The 27,930-nt window shown below is 38.6% G+C and overlaps 2 protein-coding genes across 2 annotated transcripts; both read left to right on the top strand.

Annotated features, from left to right (window-relative positions):
* Positions 1-415: 415 nt before the first annotated feature.
* LOC121986754 (ethylene-responsive transcription factor CRF1-like) lies at positions 416-21,585 on the top strand. Its single transcript, XM_042540696.1, has 3 exons — positions 416-587; positions 689-774; positions 21,280-21,585. The coding sequence occupies exons 1-3, from the start codon at positions 416-418 to the stop codon at positions 21,583-21,585; spliced, it is 564 nt and encodes a 187-aa protein (XP_042396630.1).
* Positions 21,586-24,403: 2,818 nt separating this feature from the next.
* LOC121987512 (WAT1-related protein At3g56620-like) lies at positions 24,404-24,989 on the top strand. Its single transcript, XM_042541277.1, has 2 exons — positions 24,404-24,705; positions 24,792-24,989. Exons 1-2 carry the CDS (start codon positions 24,497-24,499, stop codon positions 24,949-24,951), a joined length of 369 nt encoding a protein of 122 aa, XP_042397211.1. The 5' UTR covers positions 24,404-24,496; the 3' UTR covers positions 24,952-24,989.
* Positions 24,990-27,930: the final 2,941 nt, after the last annotated feature.

Here is a 27,930-nt window from a genome sequence, read left to right as displayed (position 1 = left end):
CTTGCAGAATCTTGTGATCATGGCTCAGCTTGTCTAATTTTTGGCATAACACCTGGCCATCCACTCAAAACGATCAGAATAAATAAAAGGGTTAGCTAAAATATACAAGAAAAGAGAATATATAAGTATAAAGTAAGTTTACCCTAGTGATATCTTGGCTAAATCGATCGACTAACTCCTTGGGTGAGCTTAATGTCACTCGGGTTTTGGAGTGTTCCCAAGTTTGAGGCAGGGGGCCTTGGATCTTTATTTTATGTTCTGATGCAAGTGGCTCAGTCGAGTGAGTGCTAATTCATTTGTGCGAAGGTAACCTAAGGGGGGTCGTAACCCACCTATGTTTACCCTGTTTGGTTAGTTTAGAGCTGGATTGGATATGGTCTTCGACTTGGAAAAGGTAATTGAGTGTATCGTCGAAATGGGTAGGGCCATTTCGATCAGAGGTGGCAGCAAGAACGAGATAGGCTGTGTTAGAATGGCTTCAATCGACAATTCGAAGAGCGAGGGCATCCATTCAGATGAAGCTGGAGTAGGCCAACCAGCTGCCAATTCAGGAACTGCAGAAGTTGAACTCTCTCCTTACTCAGAAAGTGCTTGTGTGACAAAGGCTTGTTATAAAGAGGTGGCCGATCGGATGGGTGTGGCTGATCAACATCTTTTACAGCTTTGACAGTGGATCATGGTTTTGCAGAGGTTGTGGACTTAGAGGGAATAGTTACTGGCAGCAAGGAGGGACATGCAGGTGGTAGCTTGTTAGTATTGGCCGTCGTGTCACCGGTAATGACTTGGTTTGTCTCCTCTTCACCGATCAACTCCTCAGAGGGGTCGATCGACAATAGTCCATGGATTTCTAACTCGTCTCCATCTCTCCCCCCCCCGCCGCGTCCATCTCTTTGTTCGCTAGCTTTGTGGAGTCACTTAGCAAGGCCTTCCACATGGTTATCTGACCGAACCATTGGGTTGGTTGGACACCAAGTCTATCAAGTTATCCGACCAGACCATTGAGCCGGTTGGACGCCTAATCCCTAAATATTGATGAATAATTCAAGATGAGCAGCACTCTCTAGAGCTAAGACTTATTTATCACTTGGAGATATTGTTGGGGTTGCAAGGTTGCAAACATAGTCCCACATTGAAAACGCATGTTAAAGATCATGGGTTTATAAGAAAAAATTTATCTCCATTGGCATGAAGTTTTTTGGGGAGAGCCCAAGAGTAAAATCATGAGGGCTTAGGCCTAAAGTGAACAATATCATACCATTGTGGAGATATCTAAATTTTTTTCAATCCTACAATTGATATCAGAGCCCTGTAGCTTTGAATGTACTTAATCATTTTTTAGCACTTTTAAAATTTTTATTTTCTCTTATTCTTTCTTAATTCTTTTTATAGCACTACTAATCTCAAGACGAGAGTCTTGAAAATTTACTTATTTTATTGTTTGATACAAGGATGTTGAACTCTTACCAAGAAGGGTATAGCACCGTCCGACCTCCACTATTCAAAGGGGAGAACTTCAGTTATTGAAAGAACAGAATGGGTGTTATCTTAAATTTGACATTGAGCTGTGGTTTACAATACTAAAAAGCTACACACCTCTAATAAAAGATGGAGTGCCACTAGAACCAGAAGTCTGGACTCGCCCAATGATCAAGAAGGCACAGCTAAACTACAGGGAGATCAACACCATTCAGTGCGGGCTCACAATGGAGGAGTTGAACTGAGTTGGCCCCTATGACAACGCTAAAGAATTGTGGGACTGCCTGGTAAAGCTACACGAAGGGACCGATGAGTCTAAGGTAAATAAAAGAGACCTACTTCTAAATAATTTATTTAATATTAAAATTCTCCCTAGAGAGACGGCTTCGCAACTAAACACTCGATTAAAGGACATCCTCAATGGTATCCATTTGATCAGACACAACCTGGAGAACCGCGATACAATAACGTATGCACTAAATGGTTTCCCGCAGAATACTTTATGGCCATCAATAGTAGATGCTTACAAAGTTTCTAAGAATCTTTCAATTCTTAAACTAGATGAGTTATTCTGCGAATTAGAATTACACGAACAATCTAACGTGAGCCAAGTCGAGAAAGGAGTCACTTTGTAAGTAGGTCCAAGCAAGGAAATCAAATCAAGAACAAAGATAGAATCAGAAAGTGAGTCAGATTTTGATTCAACAAATGAAAAAGAACTGGTCAACATGGTCCGGAGATTGCTAACAAAAAAGAAAGTCAAAAGAAGCATCAAAAGGACACCGACCAACCAAGCGCAAAATAAATCAGAAATGATTTGTTACAGATGCAACAAGAAGGGGTATTTCAAAAATGAATGCCTAAACTGGAAGGAAGAAAGATCCAAGTCGACAATAAAGAAGAAACCCCTCCAAGCGACATGGGACGAGACATCTTCCGACGAATCCAATACGAAAAAACTGAAGTACTCAAGACATCTTGCATTTATGGCAAGAAACGAAGACTCCGAACCCGAGGAAGAATACAAGTTCGAAACCGACATCGAGTCCGAGATCGACATCGAGTCCAAGAGAAGCCACGGATCTGCATCCATCTCCGAAGGTCCAAATATGGTAACAATTTATTCAAAGTCAAATTTGCTTAAAGTAGTTAAATATTTATTTAAAAAATTATCAAAATTTGAAGAACAAAATAACTTGCTACTTAAGAAATAGACCATCTTAAGAAGTAAGTTAACTTAAGTAACTCGACTAATTAAGTTCAAGTTGGAACTTCAACTCAAGTTGCAAAACTTGAGGAAGAAAACTCCAACTTGACAAGTCAAGTCGAGTGACTTAAGAAAATGTTGGAAAAGTTCAAACTGGGATCCAAGTGTCTAAACATGGTACTTGGATCGCAACGAGCCATATACAACAAATCAGGACTTGGCTATAAACCAAATAAAACAAATAAACCATATTTGTCCTTAATTAGTCAAAATGTTAAAAGTCAAGTCCAAGCATGGGTTCCAATAAAACATTTAACCAAACAAACTAAACCAAATCTCTATTTGATCCCTAAGAGTTAGATTCACTACTTTGACTATATCTAAGCTATGACTCAGGGGGAGCAAATAGAAAAGTGGTTTAACCAACTTGATCAATCTACTATACATGATTAGGATTAGGTTTATTTCTTTCTTCTTTTTTTTTGCTTAGAATGGTTAGTTAAAAAGGTTTACCAAACCCTATAATATAGCATCGAAATGGATTGGGATGATAGTACGTCAAAGGAGATTTGTCGAAGGCATGTCTAAGCTAAATCTTATGTATTCTACCTGGTGCACTAGACTTAGTGGATCTGACTGAAGCTACCCCAGTCAAACATGGGCTAATTAGACCAAAACCTAGTATTAAGTTTTTTAGATAGGACTATTTTGGAAAGTATTCAGCAAGTGGTCCACCGTTGACATAAAAGAAGTGATATGTCTCGCCACTGAACTAAAAACTTATCCTTAGAAAGTCTGCTTGATTAACTCAAAGCTAAGTTTGAATCTAACATGGGTTCAATAACTTTTTTCAAAATTTTAATTCAAATTCAATTAAATTAAATTAACATTCAAATTTAACTTTAATTAAAATTTAATTTAATTAATAATAAAAACACAAATACAATCATTAGAATTATTAAATTAATTTAAAAATAATAATAATAAAAACTTAATTATTTTAAAAACTTAATTAAAAATTATTTATTTTAAAACTTAATTAAAATTATTTTTTTAAAACTTATTTAAAACTTAATTAAAATTATTTATTTTAAAAATTAATTAAAATTATTTTTTTAAAACTTATTTAAAACTTAATTAAAATTATTTATTTTAAAAATTAATTAAAATTATTTTAACACTTAATTAAAATTATATTAACACATAATTAAATTATTTATTTTAAAACTTAATTAAAATTATTTATTTTAAAACTTAATTAAATTATTTTAAAACTTAATTAAAATTATTTATTTTAAAACTTAATTAAAATTATTTTAAAACATAATTAAAATTATTATTTTAAAACTTAATTAAAATTATTATAACACTTAATTAAATTATTTTAAAAAATTTAATTAAAATTATTTTAAAAACTTAATTAAAATTATTATTAAAACTTAATTAAAGTATTTTCAAACTTAATTTTAAAATTATTTCAAACATAATTAAAATCATTTTTAAAACTCAACGAAAATTATTAAAATTTAATTAAAAATTACCCTAAAATTTTAACTTAAAAACACGTAACTTAAAATTGTTTTTAAACTTAATTAATATTATCTTAAAATACTACCTAACAACTAAACTCATAAATTTGCACATCCTTTAACCAAAACCTAGTATTAAGTTTTTTTTGGACAAAACTATTTTGGAAAGTATTTAGCAAGTGGTCCACCATTGACACACAAGAAGGTCATATGTCTCACCACAAAACTGAAAATTTATCATTAGGAAGTTTACTTGATTAACCACAAGCTAAGTTTAAATCTAACATAGGTTTAATAATCTTTTTTAAAAATTTAATTCAAATTCAATTAAATTAAATTAACATTCAAATTTAACTTTAATTAAAATTTAATTTAATTAATAATAAAAACACAAATACAATCATTAGAATTATTAAATTATTTAAAAAATAAAAAAAACATAATTATTTTAAAAGCATAATTAAAAGTATTTATTTTAAAAATTAATTAAAATTATTTTTTAAAAAAACTTATTTTAAAACTTAATTAAAATTATTTATTTTAAAAATTAATTGAAATTATTTTAACACTTAATTAAATTATTTATTTTAGAACTTAATTAAAATTATTTTAACACTTAATTAAATTATTTATTTTAAAACTTAATTAAAATTATTTATTTTAAAATTTAATTAAAATTATTTATTTTAAAACTTAATTAAAATTATTTTAAAACTTAATTAAAATTATTATAACACTTAATTAAATTATTTTAAAAAACTTAATTAAAATTATTATTAAAACTTAATTAATTTTTTAAAAAAAAATAATTAAAATTATTTTAAAACTTATTTTTAAAAGTATTTCAAACTTCATTAAAATCACTTTTAAAACTCAACGAAAATTATTAAAATTTAATTAAAAATTACCGTAAAATTTTAACTTAAAAACACGTAACTTAAAATTGTTTTTAAACTTAATTAATATTATCTTAAAATACTACCTAACAACTAAACTCATAAATTTGAATATCCTTTAACCAAAACCTAGTATTAAATTTTTTGGACAGGACTATTTTGGAAAGTATTCAGCAAGTGGTGCACCGCTGACACACAAGAGGGTCATATGTCTCGCCACTGAACTGAAAACTTATCCTTAGGAAGTCCTAACTAGAGATTAGGCAAAGTGAAAGTCCTGTGAGTGAAGTCAAACCCTAGTGAGTGAAACTAGGTGGTGGAAGTCCTAGTGAGTGAAGTTATGCCCTAGTGAGTGAAGCTAGGTGATGGAAGTCCTGATGAGTGAAGCTGGGCCCTAGTGAGTGAAGTTAGTATTGGGATGTATACTATAAGTCTAACTTTTGTATGAACATCTGTTTTGAAATATTTTGAAATGAGAATCACTTTGGTCAAATGTTTGCATTTTATATTTATATATATGTCAATACAGTTGTCCATTTAATTTATATTTTAGATAACATAGTGTGTGGTGCCACACAGAAGATCATGTTATCGATTCCTTATAAATTATAAATAGTAGCTCACAACCAAGATGGATTAGGACAAACCAGTGGAACGGTTGTAGTGTAATTTGGTATTAGTCTGTCTTGACTATAAAATTATACTAGTCCACTATGTGTGTATTGAGCAGGACCGTTTGAGGTTGTTTGATTTGTACTGACTACATAAAAGAACAGAACCTCTATTATTATGAATGTGCATCCTCTTAATCCCTATATAATAACAAGCACGTATACTTAGTATTTATTTTTTTTAACTTATCAATGGGTGAGATTTATTCGTTAAATCAATAGGCCCAATGAGTTGAGAAATAGTACTTTTTATATGGTGTATTGTTGATTATAGAAGAAATCTGTGTCCTAATTATTTAGGCTGATGATGTCCCCTTGAGGAGCTCATAAGGATTATCATGTAAACACTGCAGATGGACTTAGTCCGGCATGATAATAAAGTTGAGTGGTACTACTTTTGGAATTGGATGTTAATTAATTGGGTTGTCAGCAACTCAATTAATTAATGGACATACAATATCTTAAACACAGGGAGATTAACGCACTCATGATAAGAAGAAGCTCATATTGTAATATGGGATTGGTGCGATAGTTCAATAATAACCCTTTAGTGGTATGAGTTATTATTGATAGACTTGAGTTGAGTGTTCGGGCCGAACACAGAAAGCCCAAGCCCATCAGGAGGCCTAAACCAATTCCTCCTCTAGGTCCCTGTTGTAGCCTCTATATAAAGTCTCACATCCACCCATCCAAGTAGTGATTGTGGTTTTTGGTTAGCCTCTTCCTTTCCTAGGGTCAGCGGCACCTCTTCATTTCCTAGGGTCGGCGGCACCTCTTCCTTTCCTAGGGTCGGCGGCACCTCCTCCCCTTGCTAGGGTCGACGCCTCCTCCTTGCTAGGGTTGACGCCTCCTCTTGCTTTCCTTTTGTGGGCGGCAGCTTGGAGAAGAAGAAGAAGAGGAGGAGGAGAAGGTGCCCCATCCTAGCTATTCTCTTGGTGGTCGACGGTTTGGAAACAATGAAGGGAAGGGTGTTTGTTATCTTGGTAGATCGTTGCGTACACGACGTCCAAGAAGAGAAGAGGAATACAACAGAAAATCAAGAGGTCTTTAGCTACAAAGGAAAGGGTACAACTAGTTATTTGATTCCGCTGCGTAATTATTTTTATTTTCTTCGTGTCGATTTTGGATATCGATTTTGAATACCAACACAAGAGGTCAGTGATCTTGTACTTCAATCAAGGTGTGCTTTGATCATTCAAGAACTTGCTTGATTGATCAAACACATGTCTGATCGAACGTGCGGGTTGCTAGGAATAGTTATGTACTTGTACAATTTTTTTGTACGAAAAATTTAAACAGAATGAAATTCCAGCGCCCTTCAAGTGGTATCAGAGCATGGTTTCTGGTTCTATGTGATTGGTTTTCTGTTAAATTATGCACTGCTCATACATAAGTTTAGGCTGGATAATAGTAGGATGTGCTAGATAGATTAACTCTGTGGTTGCAGGCATCCTAGATCAAACTATTATGGCTTTTTGTGTGCTTGTGTGTGATTTGAACCCTTAGGCATGTCGAGGTTGTTGTGTGTGTATGATTGTAATAATTAAATACGGTCGATTGCCGTATTATTATTGTTGTTGTTTTATATTCTGTTAGATCTAGATTACATGTAAATTCGTTTGTGGAATATAGGATCGATTAATGTAAAATTTTATTTTTTTTTGTCGCTTGTATCCTTAATATGCGTGGTGCTATTTTGAGGACCAGAGGTGCAGCGGAGAAGGAAGCGAGATAGACGCGACAGCTTGATCCATCTGTGGCACATTGGAGGATAGTGATCCATTGGCGGCATATTGGAGGGCAGCGTTGGATGAGGCAATAATAGTTGGAAATTTTATTTTCATATTTATTGCCTTTATATGTTGTTTTATGTGTTGTGATGTGTGTGCTGTGATATGTGTGTTGTAATGTGTGCGCATGATTAAAATCCATCAATTTAAATAACTAAGTAGGAGAGGGAGTATTTAAATAAATTTCACGGTCTCCATTACTGGTTTGTAAGTGATGCATTCAGACTTGCGTGTTGACTTTAAGTACCTTCGTCCATATCGGATGAGTTTGTTTGTGGATCACTAGATCAAACTTCCTTTATAGATGATTATAGGAAATTATTTAGGTATGTGTGATCTTCTCCATCTGAAGGAGCACAATCCTAATTAATGGACTTAGTATCAAGTAATGGTATATACTTAGACACATTTAATAGTATCCTCCCCATCGGAGTCACTGCTATTATTTGTGTGACCAAAGATAAACCAACTATTAATTTTATTTGTCATAAAGTTAGGTTGATGAGATAATAAAATTAACGGGTAAAACCTCCTCTTACAAATGCTTGAATTAGTATACGTCCACACCATCGTGGCATACGAAATTCACGGTGTTTTGAGGTGTTGGTGAATTTAAATTATATTATTCGAGGAATCAATATTATTTTAAATTCTAAAGTTTTGACCAAATATTTTATTTTGTGATTCTCAGGATTTCAAAATGACTTTCAATCCTCTTGTTGTTATTTTAAAAGAAAATAAACTTACTGGTCCAAATTATATTGATTAGAAATGAAACTTGGACATTGTCTTAACTGCTGAAGAATACAAGTTCGTACTTCTTGAGGTCTGTCCTAGCATGCCTAATAAGGATTCTAGTGAAGAGGAGATTGAGAGACATAGGAAATGGGTCAAGGCAGATGAGATGGCGTGGTGTTACATTTTGACTTATATGTCAAATATGCTGCAACATCAGCATCAGGCCCTACCCACTGCCTATGACATGATGCTCAATCTCAAGGAACTATTCGGACACCAGAATCGGGCTGCCAAGCAAGAGAACAATAAAGGTGTATCTTATTCATTAGTTGTTGAAACATGTTTAGCGGTGTTATCTACCGGTACCTGGTGTGTAGATACAGGAGCCATTGATCATGTCTGCAATTCATTGCAGGGGTTCCAGGAAACCTGACGACTACATGAAGGGGAGATCACCGTCTATATGAGCAATGCTACGAGAGTGGCGGCTGTTGCAGTGGGAGATGTTTATCTATCTTTTGATAGGAATAAAACTTTGATTTTGAAAAATTATTTTTACGTACCATGTTTTAGAAAGAACTTGGTTTCAATTTCTAAATTATTTATGGATAGATATTCTGTTTCTTTTGATGACAAAGTGGTTGTCAAGAAAAATAGGGTGGTTATTTGTTCTGGTGCGTTGGTTGGCAATTTGTATACTCTTAATCCAATAAATCCCACGATACAACAAATGAAAATTAATAATACATCTTCTAATTATAATAAGAGAAAGCAACCTTCGGAAATGAACCAAATATATCTTTGTCATCTAAAGTTGGGTCATATTAGCTTGAGTAGGATTCAAAGGTTAATAGCCGATGGACCTTTGGGTTCATTGGTAGTAGAAAACTTTCTGACATGTGAGTCTTACTTGGAAGGAAAAATGACCAAGAGGCCTTTTAAGGTAAAGGGGTATAGAGCCAAAAAAAAGTGTTGGAATTGATTCATTCTGATTTGTGTGGGTCTATGACTATCCAAGCAAGAGGTGGTTCAAATATTTTGTCTTTTTTATAAACGACTATTCGAGATATGGATACATTTACTTGATTCGCCGCAAGTCTGAGTGCTTTGACAAGTTCAAAGAGTACAAGGCTGATGTGGAGAAACGTCATGGTAAAAGTATCAAGACACTACGGTCTGATCATGGTGGAGAGTACCTCTTAGGAGAGTTTAGGAGTTACTTATCAGAGGTCGGGATTCAATCCCAATTGTCTTCACTTGGTACACCCCAACAGAATAGTGTGGTGGAACGAAGGAATAGGACTCTTATGGAAATGGTTAGATCAATGATGAGTTATTCAGAATTACCAAATTCATTTTGGGGATATGCTCTGAAAATGGCGGCGTACATTCTGAACTTGGTACCTTCTAAGTCAGTACCCTCTACTCCCATAGAATTGTGGAATGGACGTAAGCCTAGTTTGAAACACATTTGGATTTGGGGAAGTCCAGCACATGTGCTGAAGGGAGACACTGATAAGTTAGAATCACGTACAGAAGTTCGCTTGTTTGTGGGTTATCCTAGGGGAACGAAAGGTGATTTGTTTTATAGTCCTAAAGATCATAAGGTCATTGTTAGCACCAATGCCTGATTTTTAGAAGAAGACTATGTAATGAACCACAAGCCCATTAGTAAAACTATTCTTGAGGAGATAAGAGAAGACACTTCTACTTTAGTACCAACGGTACAAGATGAGATACCACAAGTAACTGCAACACGTGTTACAAATGATACACAATTGCAAGTAGTGTCTTGTCGTAGTGGGAGGGTTGTTAAGCAATCTGATAGATTCATGTTTTTGGGAGAGTCTTCGGACTTGATCCCTGATGAACATGAAGTTGATCCCTGGACATATGATGAAACACTCCAAGATAAAGATGCAGCATCTTGGCAAAGTGCAATAAACTCTGAAATAGAATCTATGCATTCTAATCAGGTCTGAGAGCTTGTAGAACCACTAAGTGGTGTAAAAGCCATTGGATGTAAATGGGTCTACAAAAGGAAAAGAGGAATAGACGGGAAGGTGGAAACCTTTAAAGCGAGGCTTGTTGCGAAGGGGTATACTCAGAAAGAGAGAATCGATTATGAGGAAACTTTTTCACCGGTAGTCATGTTTAAGTCTATATGGATTCTTTTATCTATTGCTGCTCATATGGATTATGAGGTTTGGCAAATGGATATCAAGACAGCTTTCCTTAACAGAAGTCTTGAAGAAAACATCTATATGAAGCAACCAGAGGAATTCATTGTGAAGGGCAAAGAGCATCTTGTATGTAAGCTCAATCGATCCATTTATGGATTGAAGCAAGCTTCAAGATCTTGGATCATCTGGTTTGATGAAGTGATCCAGTCTTATGGATTCATTCAATATCCGGATGAGTCTTGTGTATACAAGAAAAGTGACGAAAACGTGGTGGTATTTCTTGTACTATACGTAGATGACATTTTGCTCATTGGCAACAATATCAAAGTGTTGTTAGACGTAAGGGTATTGTTGTCCAAGAAGTTTGATATGAAGGACTTGGGAGAATATGGGCATATTCTTGGGATCAAAGTAATAAGGGATCGCAAGAAAAGGATGTTGTGTTTATCCCAAGCTTCGTACATCAATACTATCCTAGCTCGTTTTAGCATGCAAAACTCTAAAAAAGGTTTTCTACCTTTTTGGCATGGAGTACCTTTGTCTAAAGAGATGTATCCTAAGACATCAAAGGAAATAGAGGAGATGAAGGCAGTTTCTTATGCTTCAGTTGTAAGAAGTCTAATGTATACAATGTTATGTACGATACCGGATATCTGTTTTGTCGTGGCCATGGTTATCAGATATCAAAGTAACCCAGGACCAGGACATTGGGTTGCCTTAAAGCATATATTAAAGTATCTCAAAAGGACTAGAGATTATATGCTGGTTTACCAGGCAGATGATTTGCTCCCTATGGGTTACACGGATTCGGACTTCCAATCAGATAGGGCAGTAGTAAGTCAACCTCGGGGTATGTGTTTACTTTGGGAGGTGGAGTCATAGTATGGAGGAGTGTTAAGCATAAATGCGTTTCAGAATCCACCATGGAAGCTGAGTATGTGGCAACCTCTTAGGTAGCCAAAGAAGTTGTATGGCTCAGAAACTTCTTGATGGACTTAGATGTGATTCCTGGTTTGCCCAAACTTATCACAATTTATTGTGACAACGGTGGTGCAATAACAAACTCGAAGGAACCACAAGCCCATAAGGCAAGTAAACACATTGAGCGCAAATATCACCTTATACGAGACATCGTAAAACGAGGAGAGGTTGTTGTCGCCAAGATTACATCAGTAGATAACATGGCAGATCCTTTCACTAAGGTTCTTCCGGTGAGAGCTTTTGATAGACATATTGAAGGGATGAGAATCCGATGTATGGTAGCATTGATGACAGCATAGTCTTTTAATATAAGTGGGAGATTGTTGGGATGTATACTATAAGCCTAGCTTTTGTATGAACATCTGTTTTGAAATGTTTTTAAAATGAAATCACTTTTGGTCAAATGTCTGCATTTTATATTTATATATATATCAATGCAGTTGTCCATTTAATTTATATTGTAGATAACATGGTGTGTGGTGTCACACAGAAGATCATGTTATCGGTTTCTTATAAATTATAAATAGTAGCTCACAACCAAGATGGATAGGGACAAATCATTGGAACTATTATAGTGTAATTTGATATTAGTTTGTCTTGACTATAAAATTACACTAGTACACTATGTGTGTATTGAGCAGAATCGTTTGAGGTTATTCGATTTGTACTAACTACGTAAAAGAACAGAACCTTTGTTATTATAGATGTGTGCCCTATTAATCCCTATATAATAATAAGCATGTATACTTAGTATTTATTTCTTTGACTTATCAATGGGTAAGATTTATTCGTTAAATCAATAGGCTCGATGAGTTGGGAAATAGTACTGTTTATATAGTGTGTTGTTGATTATAGAAGGAAACTGTGTCCTAATTATTTAGGTTGATGATGCCCCCTTGAGGAGCTCATAAGGATTATCATATAAATCCTGCAGGTGGACTTAGTCCGGCATGATAATAAAGTTGAGTGGTACTACTCTTGGAATCAGATGTTAATTAATTGAATTGTCAGTAATTCATTTAATTAACGGACATACAATATCTTAAACACGGGGAGATTAACGCACTCATAATAAGAAGGAGCCCATATTGTAATATGGGATTGGTGCAGTAGTTCAATAATAACCCTTTAGTGGTATGAGTTATTATTGATGGACTTGAGTTGAGTGTTCGGGGCGAACACGGGAAACCCAAGCCCATCAGGAGACCTAAACCAATTTCTCCTCTAGGTCCCTGTTGTAGCCTCTATATATAAAGCCTCGCATCCACCCATCCAAAACCGGGTTTGGTTTAACTTAACTTGATTTGGTTTTACTTTAACTTGGGTTGGTTTAACTTAACTTAGTTTGCTTTAACTTAACTTGGTTTGGTCTAACTTAACTTGGTTTGGTTTAATTTAACTTGGTTTAATTTAACTTAACTTGGTTTGGTTTAACATAGTTTGTTTAAATTTTTTCTAAACAAAATGTTGTTAATTTTTCTTTCCTTGTAACCGACGACAAGTCTATAAAAAAGAGTAGGATGTGACCCCTAAAACCTAACTTTCTAATTCTCCACAGCTCCCTTCTCTCCTTGTGGTTGTCGCCCCCTCTTCCCTTGCTAGGGTCGGCGGCACAACCAATTCTCTTCTCCCCTTGTGGCCAGCGCCACCTTCTTCCCCACCTAGGGCTGGCGCCAACCTCTCCCTTGCAAAGGGTCGGCGGTTTCCTCCTCCACCTTGGCTAGGGCCGGCGGTTCCCCTTCTCCCTTGGTGACCGGCGCCTCTTCCCATCCATTATGGTGGCCGGAAGAGGAGGAAGAGAAGAAGAAGAGGAAGAGAAGGAAGAAGATTAGAAGGTACCCCATCCTAGAGACTCCTTTTATGGCCGGCGGTTTGGAAGAGAAGAAAAGAAGGGTAGTGTTGTCTTGGTAGATCGTCGCCCACACGACGTCCAAGAAGAGAAGAGGAATACGGCAAAAGATCAAGAGGTCTTTAGCTACGAAGAAAGGTACAACTAGTTCTTTAATTCTGCTGTGTAATTATTTTTGTTTTCTTCGTGTCGATTTTGGATATCGATTTTGAATACCAACACAAGAGGCCAGTGATCTTGTACTTCAATCAAGGTGTGCTTTGATCATTCAAGAACTTGCTTGATTGATCAAACACATGTCTAATCGAACGTGCGGGTTGCTAGGAATAGTTCTGTACTTGTATAATTTTTTTGTACGGGAAATTTAAACAGAACGAAATTCCAGCGCCCTTCACGGCCATCCCTTGTGCTTCTTTGGGCGGTTAGTCCTCCTAAAGTTGTTGGGCTCTGATATCACTTATTGGTCCCTTGGCAACCGGCTAGAGTAGGGTTCATAACCTACATAATAAAAGCAAGCAAAATCCCTTCTCGAACTTTACACACTACAACAAAATCGCTCATAGACATCAGTGGAACAACAACAGTTTTAAGCAAAAACCGATGTCTTTGAGTATTTTACACCGATTTTTCCAAAAACCGGTGTCTATTGTTAGGATCCGACGTACGGCTAGAGAGGGGGGTGTGAATAGCCGACCCCAATCTTTCGCGTTTCTTCCTACGATTAGGTTAGTGCAACGGAAATACAACGTAGAAAGAAAACAGGAGAAGAAAGACAAACCATATAACGAGGTTCGGAGATGAACTCCTACTCCTCGGCGTGTCCGTAAGGTGGACGAGCCCTGTCAATCCGTCGGTGGATGAATCCCCGGAAACCCGGCTAATAAATACTCCTTATGGGTGGAGAAACCTCGCCACAGTCTTTTGCAACAGCAAACAAAGGAGTACAACAATAGAGACAACAAACAAGAACAACAGAAATTGTAAAACACTTGCTTGCCTCTTGTTGTCGACTGGAACCTTGATGAAGCAGCAGCTTCTCAGATCCAGCAGCTAGAACACCAGCAGGAAACTCACGCAGAGCTTCAGCAGCGATGAGAGCTCAGCAAAGCTCAAGAGCACACCAGCAGCTCGGTAGCAGAAGAGAAGAGGAAGGAGAGATCGTGCAGCAGCTGCTCTCGACCCCTTTATACCTGCGAAGAAGACAGCGAAGAAACTAGCCGTTGCGTCGCAGAACCCTCAGCGCTACTGAGGATCATGTGATCGGTCCCCGGACCGATCGATCGTACGAACCTTGCGTACTCTGATCGGTCTGTGGACCGATCAGGCCACAGCTGGATCGGTCCACAGACCGATCCCAACTCTTGGCTCCCTTCCGCGACATCGTCTCCTGATCGGTCGCCACGACCGATCAGGGAAGCTCCTGATCGGTCCACAGACCGATCAGGTGTCTTTCTCGCGGCTACTGATCACCTTCTGATCGGTCTGCAAACCGATCAGATACCGATCAGTAGCACACTGATCGGTCACCAGACCGATCAGATAACTAGTGACTTGGTTTTTGCCCAAACCAAGTCCCAAGCCTTCCAAACCAACATTCGGTCAACCTCGACCTGTTGGTACTTCATTCCTAGCATCTGGTCACTCCCTTGACCTGCTAGAATTCCCACCAAGTGTCCGGTCAATCCCTTTGACCCACTTGGACTTTCCTCTTCGTGCCAAGTATCCGGTCACTCCTATGACCTACTTGGACTTCCCATCACCAGATGTCCGATCACCCTTGATCCATCTGGATTTTCCCTTGCCCGGCTTCACTCACCAGGACTTTCACCTAGCTTCACTCACTGGGGTTTTCACACTGCCTAACATCCCAATTAGGACTTTCTCACTGCCTGGCTTCACTCACCAGGACTTTCCAACTGCCTAACATCCCAGTTAGGACTTTCCCACTGCCTGGCTTCACTCACCAGGACTTTCCACACTGCCTAACATCCCAGTTAGGACTTTTCTGTGCCAAGTCTCCATACTTGGACTTTTCCAGTGCCAAGTCTCCATACTTGGACTTTTCCCGTGCCAAGTCTCCATACTTGGACTTTTCGCGTGCCAAGCTCCCTGCTTGGACTTTTCCAGTGCCAAGTCTCCATACTTGGACTTTTCTAGTGCCAAGCTCCCTGCTTGGACTTTTCCGTTGCCAAGTCTCCATACTTGGACTTTTTCCCGAATCAGGTCAACCAGGTCAACCTTGACCTAAGGTTGCACCTACAATCTCCCAAACACCTATTCTTGTCAAACATCAAGAATAGAACTCTCTCACGAGTGTCAAACATCAACATGCAACTCAACTAGGTCAACCTCGACCTAAGGTTGCACCGACAATCTTCCCAAGTCAAACATCAAAATACAACTCGAGTCAAGTCACCTCGAGTCGGGTCAACCAGGTCAACCTTGACCTAAGGTTGCACCAACAATCTCCCCCTTTTTGATGTTTGACAAAACCCATAATCAAGTTAGGTTAACCCGATAACCTAACCTAGGTTTTCCAACCATCTTCCAATGTCCAATGTTCTTTCCTTGAACATTCTCTGGACATTCTCCCCTTAGGTTAACCCGATAACCTAACTTGGGTTCTCCAATAATTCTCCCCCTTTTTGACACACATCAAAAAGAATTCCAATGTTCTTTTCTTGAACATTCCTTGACATTCTTTCCCTAGCTTAGGTTAACCCGATAACCTAACTTGGGTTCTCCAATAATTCTCCAATGAACACTCTCCCCTTTTTGACACACATCAAAAAGAAAAAGAAGGGTATCAAGGTCAAGAGTTTCTTCCTAATGAAAGTCCCATACCTTTCATTGAAACTCTTAATTTCCCCCTTGATACTAAACTCAACAATCAACTTAGTGATAATCCCATATCACTAATCCTCAAAAGTCTTAAGGAGTAAAGACTCCCCCTAAAAGTCAACTCCCCCTTGACAATTAGGTAAAACTTCCCCTAAAGGTTAACTCCCCCTTGACCATTGCACCAACAATGTCTTTGTGAGTTTCAAACCTTTAGAAATCCACAAAACCCAACTTCTAGCTGAAATTTCAGACCAACAGCTGAAAATCAGAAACGCCGATCGGTCCCTAGACCGATCAGAACCCATGGATCGGTCCCCGGACCGATCAGGCCTTCACCAGATCGCACCAAGCTCTCTGGTTTGCTGGATCGATCTGCGGACCGATCCATGCTTCATGGATCGGTCCAGACCGATCAGAACTTCTCTGGATCGGTCCCCGGACCGATCCGGACTCTGATAAGCAGTTTCGAAATTTCCTTCCGAAATTCAGAAACTCCTAGAAAATTCCAGAAAGTTCGAAAAATTGTGAGATTTTGAGGATACATTCCTCATAACATATACTATCATGGAAAAATAGTTTTCTATGAAAATAACTTCCATTTTTCAATCTTGATACAAAGTTCAAAAACTTTGAAATAGTTCAAGTTTAACTCAACTTTGTATCACAATGTTCAATGATGAATGCTATCACTAGGAAAGCTTCATCAAGGTTTTTCAAATCAATTTTAAAATGCTTTTAAACCTTTTAATTTAGGATCATAATCTTAGGGCTAAATGTACATGACTTGTACACAAGCTTTCCCTATGATCCTCCATTTCTTGAATTAGGCTCATCTAGGTACAAAAACTATGCACCTTGATCCTAACTCATGATCCTAATATCTCACATACATCTAAAGTGTATCAACCACATCCAAGTCAATGTTGATGTGAGATATGGGTTTAGGTATCTTAGACTAAGGTCTCATGCATTTTCTAAACACAAATTTGATCTCAATATCAAAATGTGTTTTTCATCCTTAAATCAATTTCATTGATTATTAATGCAAGAGATGATGACATGGCATAAAATGATATCATAAGTAAAAACATGTGCCAATGTCATGATGTCATGGCATAAAGTTTGAAAACTTAAATAAACATGACATATAGATAACCTAAGCATTATCATGGCATTTCAAATGATAATAAAATAAATATGATGTCATGGCATGGCATATGGCAATCAATCATGGCAAGTTAGCACAAATAAAATACCTAAATTCCCTATCTAAGTATCCTTAGCCTTTGCTAACTTAAAATCTAACCCTAGATTGCCCATATATCCCTAAGAGAAAAACCAAAATCCCAATTATGGTATTTCTCTAGGTTTTCTTAAATTTTGCCAAATAAGATTAAAATCGATATTTTTCAAATATGGCACAATTTACTCTTCAAGGTGTAAACGATAATTCCTTTTCATTTTCAAAGGTTCACAAAACCTTGAAAATGCTCCTTGAGTGTCAATTTCCTCAAAGTTGGGTTAACTACCCTTCTTATTGGAGTTGACACTCTCTAACCCATCTATGGGGTAGAGAAGATGCTCCTAGGAACCCAATACCTATTTGAGCTCATTGGGTTCACTAAATATTCACTAGGGATGACTTCCCTAGCAACCCTCCTAATGACCCTCTTAGGCTTTGCAGCCTTGGTCATTTGGGTCTCGTCAAGGTCAACTATAGAGGTGACTCCCCTTGTAACCTTGGTAATGGTCTTCCTAGCCCTAGGTTTTGTTCCATAATCGAATGGAACATTGTGGTAAGTGGGCTTGATCATTTGGGACTTAGGTTTGTGACCCAAACCTTTCTTGTCCTTGGACTTGAGATTTTGACTCTTAAACCCTAGAGATGACTTCTCCATGTTTTTAAGAGTCTTTTCTAAATTATCAAGTCTTGACCTCAAGACTTGATTTTCTCTCTCTAATACCTCAAGTTTTAATTTGTCATTTTCTCTTGAGATATTCCTAGGCATGTGTCTAGTCTTCTTGGGATTTCTACCTAGGTTTTCCTTAACTTTAGAAGCGTTAATCCTAGGGTTGATATTTCTAGTGTTATCCTTACCTAGGCTAACATGTTTAGCTCCTAAGCACATGTATTGGTTCCTAAAGTTAACATGCTTATCATTATTAACAATTGCAACAAAACTACTAGCATGAGTTTTATTAGAATTGCAATAATGAACCTTAGAGGTTACCTTAGGGTTTGCCTTAGCTCCCCCTATCGTTGTGCCCGGTCTCTTGCCCTTGTGAGGTTGCCTCCCCCTCGGACAATAGCTCCTATAGTGTCCCCTTTGCTTGCATTGGAAGCACACGATGTGCTCCTTGCCCTTGCGTTTCGGGACTCCGGCTTCCTTGACCTTTGGCGCCGGTGGAGTCTTTCTTACCCTCTTTGGACACTTACTCTTGTAATGTCCATGTTCCTACACTCAAAGCACATAATGTGTAATTTAATTGAACTTAAATTGCTTGAGTTACCTAGGGTTGAGGGTGGAGATGAGCTTTCTTCTTCAACCCTTCCGGAGGTGAAAACTTCTTCTTCTTGCTCCGAACTTGAGCAAGAGGAACTCTCCTCCTCTTCTTCCTTGGATGTTGAGTAGCCCTCAACTCCCAATTCGCTCCCTCCATGATGTGAGCTACTTGACTCACTATGCTCCTCTTCATGGCTTGAAGTGGAGCTCTCCTCATGGTACTTGGCCAAGTTATCCCACAACTCCTTGGCATTGTTGTATTTACCTATCTTACACAAAATATTAGTAGGTAATGAAAATTCAATTGTTTTCGTTACCTCTTCGTTGATTTCGGATTTGTGAATTTGTTCTCCGGTCCACTCCTTCTTCTCAAGAGGTTTTCCTTCCCTATCCACCGGAGGAGAAAAGCCTTCTTGTACACAAAACCAATTCATTATGTTAGTCATAAGAAAGTACTTCATCCTTACCTTCCAATACGTGAAGTCGCCGCATTCGTAGAAGGGTGGGATGGTGACGTCTTCTCCATAGAGATCCATTCTCTAGCTTTGCTCCCACGGGTGTTGATCCGATGAAGAGCGACCTCGCTCTGATACCACTTGTTAGGATCCGACGTACGGCTAGAGAGGGGGGTGTGAATAGCCGACCCCAATCTTTCGCGTTTCTTCCTACGATTAGGTTAGTGCAACGGAAATACAACGTAGAAAGAAAACAGGAGAAGAAAGACAAACCATATAACGAGGTTCGGAGATGAACTCCTACTCCTCGGCGTGTCCGTAAGGTGGACGAGCCCTGTCAATCCGTCGGTGGATGAATCCCCGGAAACCCGGCTAATAAATACTCCTTATGGGTGGAGAAACCTCGCCACAGTCTTTTGCAACAGCAAACAAAGGAGTACAACAATAGAGACAACAAACAAGAACAACAGAAATTGTAAAACACTTGCTTGCCTCTTGTTGTCGACTGGAACCTTGATGAAGCAGCAGCTTCTCAGCAGCAGGAAACTCACGCAGAGCTTCAGCAGTGATGAGAGCTCAGCAAAGCTCAAGAGCACACCAGCTGGTAGCAGAAGAGAAGAGGAAGGAGAGATCGTGCAGCAGCTGCTCTCTGCGAAGAAGACAATGAAGAAACTAGCCGTTGCAGCTAGAACCCTGATCGATGCGTGGACCGATCAGGCCCGATCGGTCCCCGCATCGAGGTACGTAACCTTCATGCGTGCTTCGATGCGTGGACCGATCAATGGATCGGTCCACGCACCGATCCCAACTCTTGGCCCTTCGCGACGCCGTCTCACGATCGGTCGCCACGACCGATCGAAGCTCTGATCGGTCCACGGACCGATCAGTGTCTTTCGCGCCTCGATCACCCGATCGGTCGCAAACCGATCGAATCGATAGCACCGATCGGTCACCGGACCGATCAGATAACTAGTGACTTGGTTTTGCCCAAACCAAGTCCCAAGCCTTCAAACCAACATTCGGTCAACCTCGACTGTTGGTACTTCATTCCTAGCATCCGGTCACTCCCTTGACCTGCTAGAATTCCCACCAAGTGTCCGGTCAATCCCTTTGACCCACTTGGACTTTCCTCTTCGTGCAAGTATCCGGTCACTCCTATGACCTACTTGGACTTCCCATCACCGATGTCCGATCACCCTTGATCCATCTGGATTTTCCTGCCCGGCTTCACTCACGGGACTTTCACCTAGCTTCACTCATTGGGGTTCATATTGCCTAACATCCCAATTAGGACTTTCTCACTGCCTCACTCACCAGGACTTTCCAACCGCCTAACATCCCAGTTAGGACTTTCCCCCGGCTTCACTCACGGGACTTTCCACCTGCCTAACATCCCAGTTAGGACTTTCCGTACAAGTCTCCATACTTGGACTTTTCCGATGCCAAGTCTCCATACTTGGACTTTTCCGTGCAAGTCTCCATACTTGGACTTTTCGCGTGCCAAGCTCCCTGCTTGGACTTTTCCAGTGCCAAGTCTCCATACTTGGACTTTTCTAGTGCCAAGCTCCCTGCTTGGACTTTTCCGTTGCCAAGTCTCCATACTTGGACTTTTTCCCGAATCAGGTCAACCAGGTCAACCTTGACCTAAGGTTGCACCTACAATCTCCCAAACACCTATTCTTGTCAAACATCAAGAATAGAACTCTCTCACGAGTGTCAAACATCAACATGCAACTCAACTAGGTCAACCTCGACCTAAGGTTGCACCGACAATCTTCCCAAGTCAAACATCAAAATACAACTCGAGTCAAGTCACCTCGAGTCGGGTCAACCAGGTCAACCTTGACCTAAGGTTGCACCAACATCTATGAGCGCAGATTTTCGCTAATAGACATCGGTTTTTTTAGCCGATGTCTATGAACGCCTTTTTTTCATTAATAGACATCGATTTTAACCGCGGTTTTTAAAACCGGTGTCTATGAACCAAAATTCTGGCGAACTTTCTTAGCGCCCTTTCTTTTGGGTTTCTCCTCGCCTTGGATGAAGCAACCAGCCAATTTATCTCCTCGCCTTGGGTTTCTCCTCTTCCTTTGATCCCATTTCTCGCTCCCTCTTCCCCCTTCTTTTGTTCCTTTTCATTCCGTCGATCTGTTGGCCAGATGAAGAAAGGCCGAGTTCTGGTGGAGCCGGCGGCGGCAGTAGCGGAGACGCGGTTCCGCGACGTGCGGAAGCGGCCGTGGGGGCGGTTCGCGGCCGAGATCAGGGACCCCTGGAAGAAGGTCAGGGTGTGGCTCGGAACCTTCGACTCGGCCGAGGCTGCCGCTCTGGCCTACGACTCCGCCGCTTGCGCGTTCCGTGGTTCCAAGGCCAAGACCAACTTTCCCCTAGCCGCCGCCGCTGCGTCTCCCACCCCTACTCCTGCATTCCGCTGCCCTCCCTTCGCTGACCCAACCCTAGGGTTTTGATAAGATACAAATTGGAATTAAGCCGACCCACCTCATTCTACGCACTCATCACCGAGAGGTCCGAGACCTTGCAACAGCGGCATCGTCGTCTGCAAATCTCGAAGCGAAGATGAAAATTGTGGCGACTTATCTCCTGGTCGTCCTCGGCGGCAACCCCAACCCCTCCGCCGATGATATCAGATCCATCCTTGAATCAGGTCGAACTCTCTTCCCTCTCATATTTATCTTGGTTTCATTTCGGTGATCCTTGTTTCTTGCTTGTAGTGGGCTTCTTTGTTTCATGGCTGATGATGTGAGGCCAAAATAGGTAAACTGGTCGTGCACGCAGTTCTACTTAATTGGCTCTCCTAGATGGTACGGAATCGTGGAACATATCTATTGACTATTGGGTCGAAGATTTGAGATGGCAGTTTTGAGTAGTGTGGAGAAGGGATATGAAATAGGAAAGCAAGCATATGAAATCGAAAAGCGATCACTGATAAAGAAATGACTTTAGCTGCTAAAGTGCATCTTTTGATTGAAGGAGACCAGATGTACCGCTTTGTGCTTTTGTTGCACTATACTGCACCAAGTGCTATATTGTTGGGAGACATTTCTAGCTTGAGGAATTATGGTGTGAAAGAAGCTTCGGCATATTCTTGTTCTGGCAGCATACGTGTGCTGTGGTGTCTCTGACATTCTATATTGCCATCTACTTCAAGCTTCTGTCCTATGTTTAAGATCTGGTCCTTCTATTTCATTTTCCTAAAAGATGCTTGCCAAACATATGTCAAACAACTCTTGGTATGTTAATCTGTGATCCAAAATTAATAGTAGTTGGATTGAATCAGTAGTATTTTGCGGATTATGCAGGACTTCCAATTTTGGATTGATCCCTCTGTGAATTGTTAGATGACAACCTCTTGTACCTGAAGAATTGCTTTACAAAATTCTTGTTTGTTATCCCCTTAAGATTTTCTTCTATATGACATGGCTTACTCTTTTAGTATTTCTTCAAGTGTCCCTATATACAGAAAGTGGTATATATATGATGTGATGATTTTGCATTTCGGTGATCCTGGTCGTCCTCTCATATTTTTTCTAATAACCTTTTTTTACTTGGGACAGTATAATTATTAATATTTCATTTTGATATGGTCATAAATAGATACACAATTTGAAAAATAGAGTTCTACTCCATAAGTCGAGATTGGGTTTAGCTAGTGCTCCTGACGTGCACTCCTCTGGTGCTAAAGTTGGCCAGGGAGAGAAACCATTGCAGCAGGTACATGATAATATGGTCAACTTTATTCTTCTGATAATTAGATGAGTGTTGAAACCATTCAGTAAGACCTTCATTTGCTCATGCATCATCATCTTTAGGATGATGCAGCTTCAGTCAAACAAAGACGGCCTGCACTTACTTTTAATCACTGTTACCTAATCATGGCAGGTTATGTGCCAATGCTTAAACTTTTATTAGCTATATTTGATAGTGAAGGATTTTATCTGTTACTTGTTCCCAGATGTATCACTATTTTTACATATTACAATTATGTTTGCATGGGTGCACTCTATTCTTGCATTTCCATTCTCTGTACTAATGGTTACATGAGATTTCTCCAATCTGCATATAGATTAAACTATATTTGTGTATGTAAGTGTACTTTGTAGAATATGTAGCAGTCTTACTTTCTTCTGGTTGTCTCTTTAACCAATTGATTCTCTTTTGCTTCTTAACTGTGCATGTTTATCCTCAACAAACATTAAAAAGGCACGTCTATTTGCTAAAGTCAAATGTCATAAATTCAATGTAGCCTCATTCATTTTCTTTTTTAGTATAGAAAGTAATATATGCTCTTGATCACAGACTTAAACAGGAAAATCACTCTGTGATTTGTTTTGCTGAATAGTTAAGTCTCAATCATTAGCCAACACTAGGGAGCAGAACTACCCAAGACTAGTAGTTAATGCTCTAGATATTTCCATGGGGAATTGTGCTATAACATGTTTTGGTATTGAGGGTTTTAGTCGTAAAAGGAGTACCATGAGATCAAATTGCATTGGAAAATGCAATTTCCTTAAAAAAAATTAGTTAAATATTTATGTTTGATACAAATGAATAACCTTATTTGTGACAGAATTGAAATTCTCCTCTTTTTATCAGTAAAGTTTGATTTCTAGCTATACAATAAACACTTGCCTCACACTGCTTGTTCAATTTTCTTGCACGGAGAAGTATATTCACTAATATGAGGTCCTGGCAGAGGAAACCTTAGGTGGAATAGGTTATTCTTTGCTTTTAAATAATTGCCATTAAAACCACATGAGGATCTTACCTCTTGTTGATATTGTTGGATTTCCTTTTGCTCAACCATTTGGTTTGTACCTTTCTTCATGCTAGTTTTTTCTAGCTATGTGTTGTTATTATGCAAGTTGTATCTCATGTATTAATATCCTTCTATAATGAACAAATGAATTACTTGGCAATGCTTTTCAGCCTAATTTTTCCTATCAATGTAGCTGCAATTTATACAGTTTGTGGACATTTTTTTTTTCTTGTTCAGGGCATGGAACTGTATCCTCGTATCGGCAAAAACTTTGACATCAAGGTTTTTACAAACTGCCGATTTGGTATGATGTCCTGGGCTGTTCTTACCGTCACATATTGCATCAAACAGGTCAATTTTATCTTTACATCTGTTCTTTGAGCTGTTGATAAATATAGCATATGATGTCCCAGTTCGCGTATGCTGGATCCAACATCCTCGGCAAGCTTGCATTAGGACAAGGACTAAGTGCACTTGTCTTCGTAGTGTACAGGCACCTTATTGCCATGCTCATCTTGGCTCCTCTTGCTTATGTGCTCGAAAGGTTCAAGGAGCATGTCTCATTAGAATTGTTGAGAATAAGATATATGACTACAAATTGAATGTTTTTAAACTCATCTCATGGTTGTAGGAATCGAAGACCCAGCTTCTCATTTGGTGTCATGCTAAAAATATTCATTCTTGCTATGTTGGGTATAACAATTCAGCAAAATGTATACTACGTTGGACTCCATCTCATTTCTCCAACTGTTGCCAGTGCCTTGGGCAATGTCATTCCTGCTTTTACTTTCTTATTGGCAATTGTACTGAGGTTGATTCAGATATTAATTCCAAGTAATTTTACAGTGAATTTAGTTCATTCAAATATCATTCTATATTTGGTCTTTTTTTGCTCAGGATGGAAAAGCTCAACTTGAAGACTGTAAGAGGGAGGGCCAAGCTTGCAGGGGCCATCTTCTGCATCACTGGTGCCCTGATCTTCACATTTTGGAAAGGTCATTTTGTTGGGGGCCTTTGTTACTTCACCTATGATCCAACTTCATTTCGAAAGTCCTGAGAAAGGCGATGCCTGGCTTAAAGGCTCTGCTCTTATGCTATTCGGCTATTTTGCATGTAGTGTATCACTTGTTCTTCAGGTATTGCGTCAATGGTGTCCCTTGTGTTGTCACATGTATCGCTTTTGATGTAAAAAGAATGTTTGGGTATTTTATGGATATTGTTGTAAGAAGATTATTTATATAATTTGTGAATATTTGTGTATTTTATGGATATTATTGAATGAAGAATATTTGTACAATTTGTGAATATTTGTGTATTTTTTTTTTGTTATTGTCGGTTTTAAAATCAAATCTGTGCTGTTAAAATATATACATATTACATCGGTTTTCCACCGATGTAAAACCGGTGTTATAAAGTAATATTACATCGGTTTTACACCGTTGATGAAACGGTGTCGTTAAGTGATACTACACCGGTTAATAACCGATTCGAAGACCGGTGTCGTTAAGTGATACTACACCGGTTTTAACCCGATGTCTAAAATAGCAAACTTTTAACATCGGCTTCATAGACATCGGTTGAAAATCAAATAGACACCGGTGGAAAACCGATGTCTATGAGCGATTTTGTTGTAGTGACAGCTTTATTAGTCTTGCATATAAAAAAATAAGAGACTGGAAAAAAAGAGGCACAAAAGGGTTACTTGGTTTGCAATCACGGGATTGCTGATTCAAGGAAGTTGAAGGTCACTAAACAATCTCCATCAGGCAAAGAAGCTTCTTACAGTAGTTGAAGCACTCAATTATAAAACAAAACTAAAGAGGAATCAATTACAAGTGTTGTTCTGATCTTCTGGGACTAGGGTTATATTTATAGCCCTGGTCGGGGCGCTTGGAATGGTTCCAGGTGCCTAAAGGGGAGATAGAATTTTATCCTCGTCGCAACGAATCGCGCCACGTTGTGAAATGATGAAGTTTTGATTCCGGACACCCGGAAGGGTTCCGGGCGCCCGGACCAGGTCCGGGTCTTCTGCTCCTCTTCCGCTCGCTTGGGTTCGGGTCTTCTGCTCTGATTCCGCTCATTTGGGTGATTTCGGCCATCCGAAATAGGCCTGACCCGAACCCATTTTTCGGCCTTCTCGAACAATCTTCCGCTCCAGTTTCTCGTCCCTCGAAAACATCATGCGTCTCCTTCTCGTCTGTCCGCGTACTCTTCTACAACACCTCGTCCCTCAGACGCACCGAGAATGTCGACTCTATCCCGTGTCTTTCTTCTCGCTGCGTCTTTCGCTCGACTTTTTATAGTTTTAAGTTCCTACACACCATAACAGGACTTAACCTGACTTAATTGATCACATCAAAACTACCTTATAATATTAATAATATTTTTATCCCTTATATGTTCGAGGTGCCTCCCTAATTTTACCCTTTGTATGTTTAAGGTGCCTTAGATAATCCGAAATTCCTCGACTAATTTTTTATTTATTTTTTTTAACTCCCAGTTATAGACTGTGCACGATAAGATGTGATATCCGCATGACTTTTTGCCCGTATTAATGCACAATAGATACTCTGGGGTAGGAATCGATCCAAATAAAGCATTCAAACATACTATTAAAGCACGTGTAAAGATCTTTTACGGTCGGTTAATTTTATGTCAACTAGTTAGTTAACTTAATCGTCTAAAAATAATGAAAGAAAAGAAAATCGAAACGAATTCTTTGTTTGATAAATTTTAATGGAAGTCATTGACATTTTTCTTAATATAATTTAACTGGAATTTGAAGGAAACTACAATTCTTTCTTCTAATATGATTAACTGAAAAAAAAAAAAAAGATTCTTTTATTAAAATCCATTACATGATTTCCATTAATAAAAAAATAAAACAAAAATCAAGAAAAAATAAAATTGATTTTCTTGATCTTTCTAATTGATTCCTCCAGCGGTGGCTGGGGCCTCGTCGCTGCCGTCGTGCAGCCGCTGGTTGATCGGGGTGCTCCTCCGAGCGCTTTCGCTCGACGACCGGCTCCTCGTCCAATCCGAGCGACCATCATCGGATGTCGATCACGCCGTTTCTTAATCGTTCCCATCGCCCTCGACGCCTAATCCTCCTCGACAGGGACTTTGCAGGAGGTAAAAAAGACCTCAGGGGCCACGGCAAGGCGATCCCGCCGGACTCCTCCGCGCTGCTAAGATCGGAGGAAAAGCGCGGCCGAGTCGCGAAGCGTAGATAGCGGCCGGAGGAGAACCTGCCGATCAAACAGCGGCAGACACGACGAAAGGAAAACCTAACCGGAAACCCTAACCCTACATTTGGTGGAGAACGGAAAGGAAACCAATGAAATCGAAACGGGGGAGGGCAGGTATTTATAGAATTTAGTGAATTAAATGAACGGTTGGGATCAACGATGGACGGACATGATGTAATATAAGTTACTAATTTTCTTTAATTCATTTTTTAATAATAGCACTGACAGACGATTTTAATTTGATTTAATTTATTTTTTCTCTATTTCCTATCAATTAAACATTTGAGAGAACAAGGAACAAATTCACACTTAATATTTAAGAAGAACAAAATACGGCAATTTATAAAACATAAATAAAAATATTTATCTCTTCCATATATACTGTTCAAATGGGAAAAAAAATAGATGCTAATTTACTTTAGATACTACTTATAATCTGCTACCTATATTTTATTTATAAAACATGAATAAAAATATTTATCTCCTCCATATAAACGGTTCAAAAGAGAAAACAAAATTAGATGCTAATTTATCTGACTTTACCTTTAAAAATCTAAAAGTTTTAGAGTTGTCAAATTTTTTTTTATTTCAAATTATTGATATTTATAGGTAGGTTTTGGATTAGTATTTAATAAGGTATTGTGTGATATATTTTCCTACAATGAGATGATTTTAATATTTAAAATTATTTTTTTAATAGGGCTCCTCAAATAAATACTAAAATGCAAATGAATCTAACTACCACTTGTATCTCGGCCCAACCTAACATGATTATAGTTGACCTAGTC

The sequence above is a fragment of the Zingiber officinale genome, chromosome 5B (genome assembly GCF_018446385.1).
Source record: "Zingiber officinale cultivar Zhangliang chromosome 5B, Zo_v1.1, whole genome shotgun sequence".
NCBI lineage: Eukaryota > Viridiplantae > Streptophyta > Magnoliopsida > Zingiberales > Zingiberaceae > Zingiber > Zingiber officinale.
This window is presented reverse-complemented; position numbering and strand designations above follow the sequence as displayed.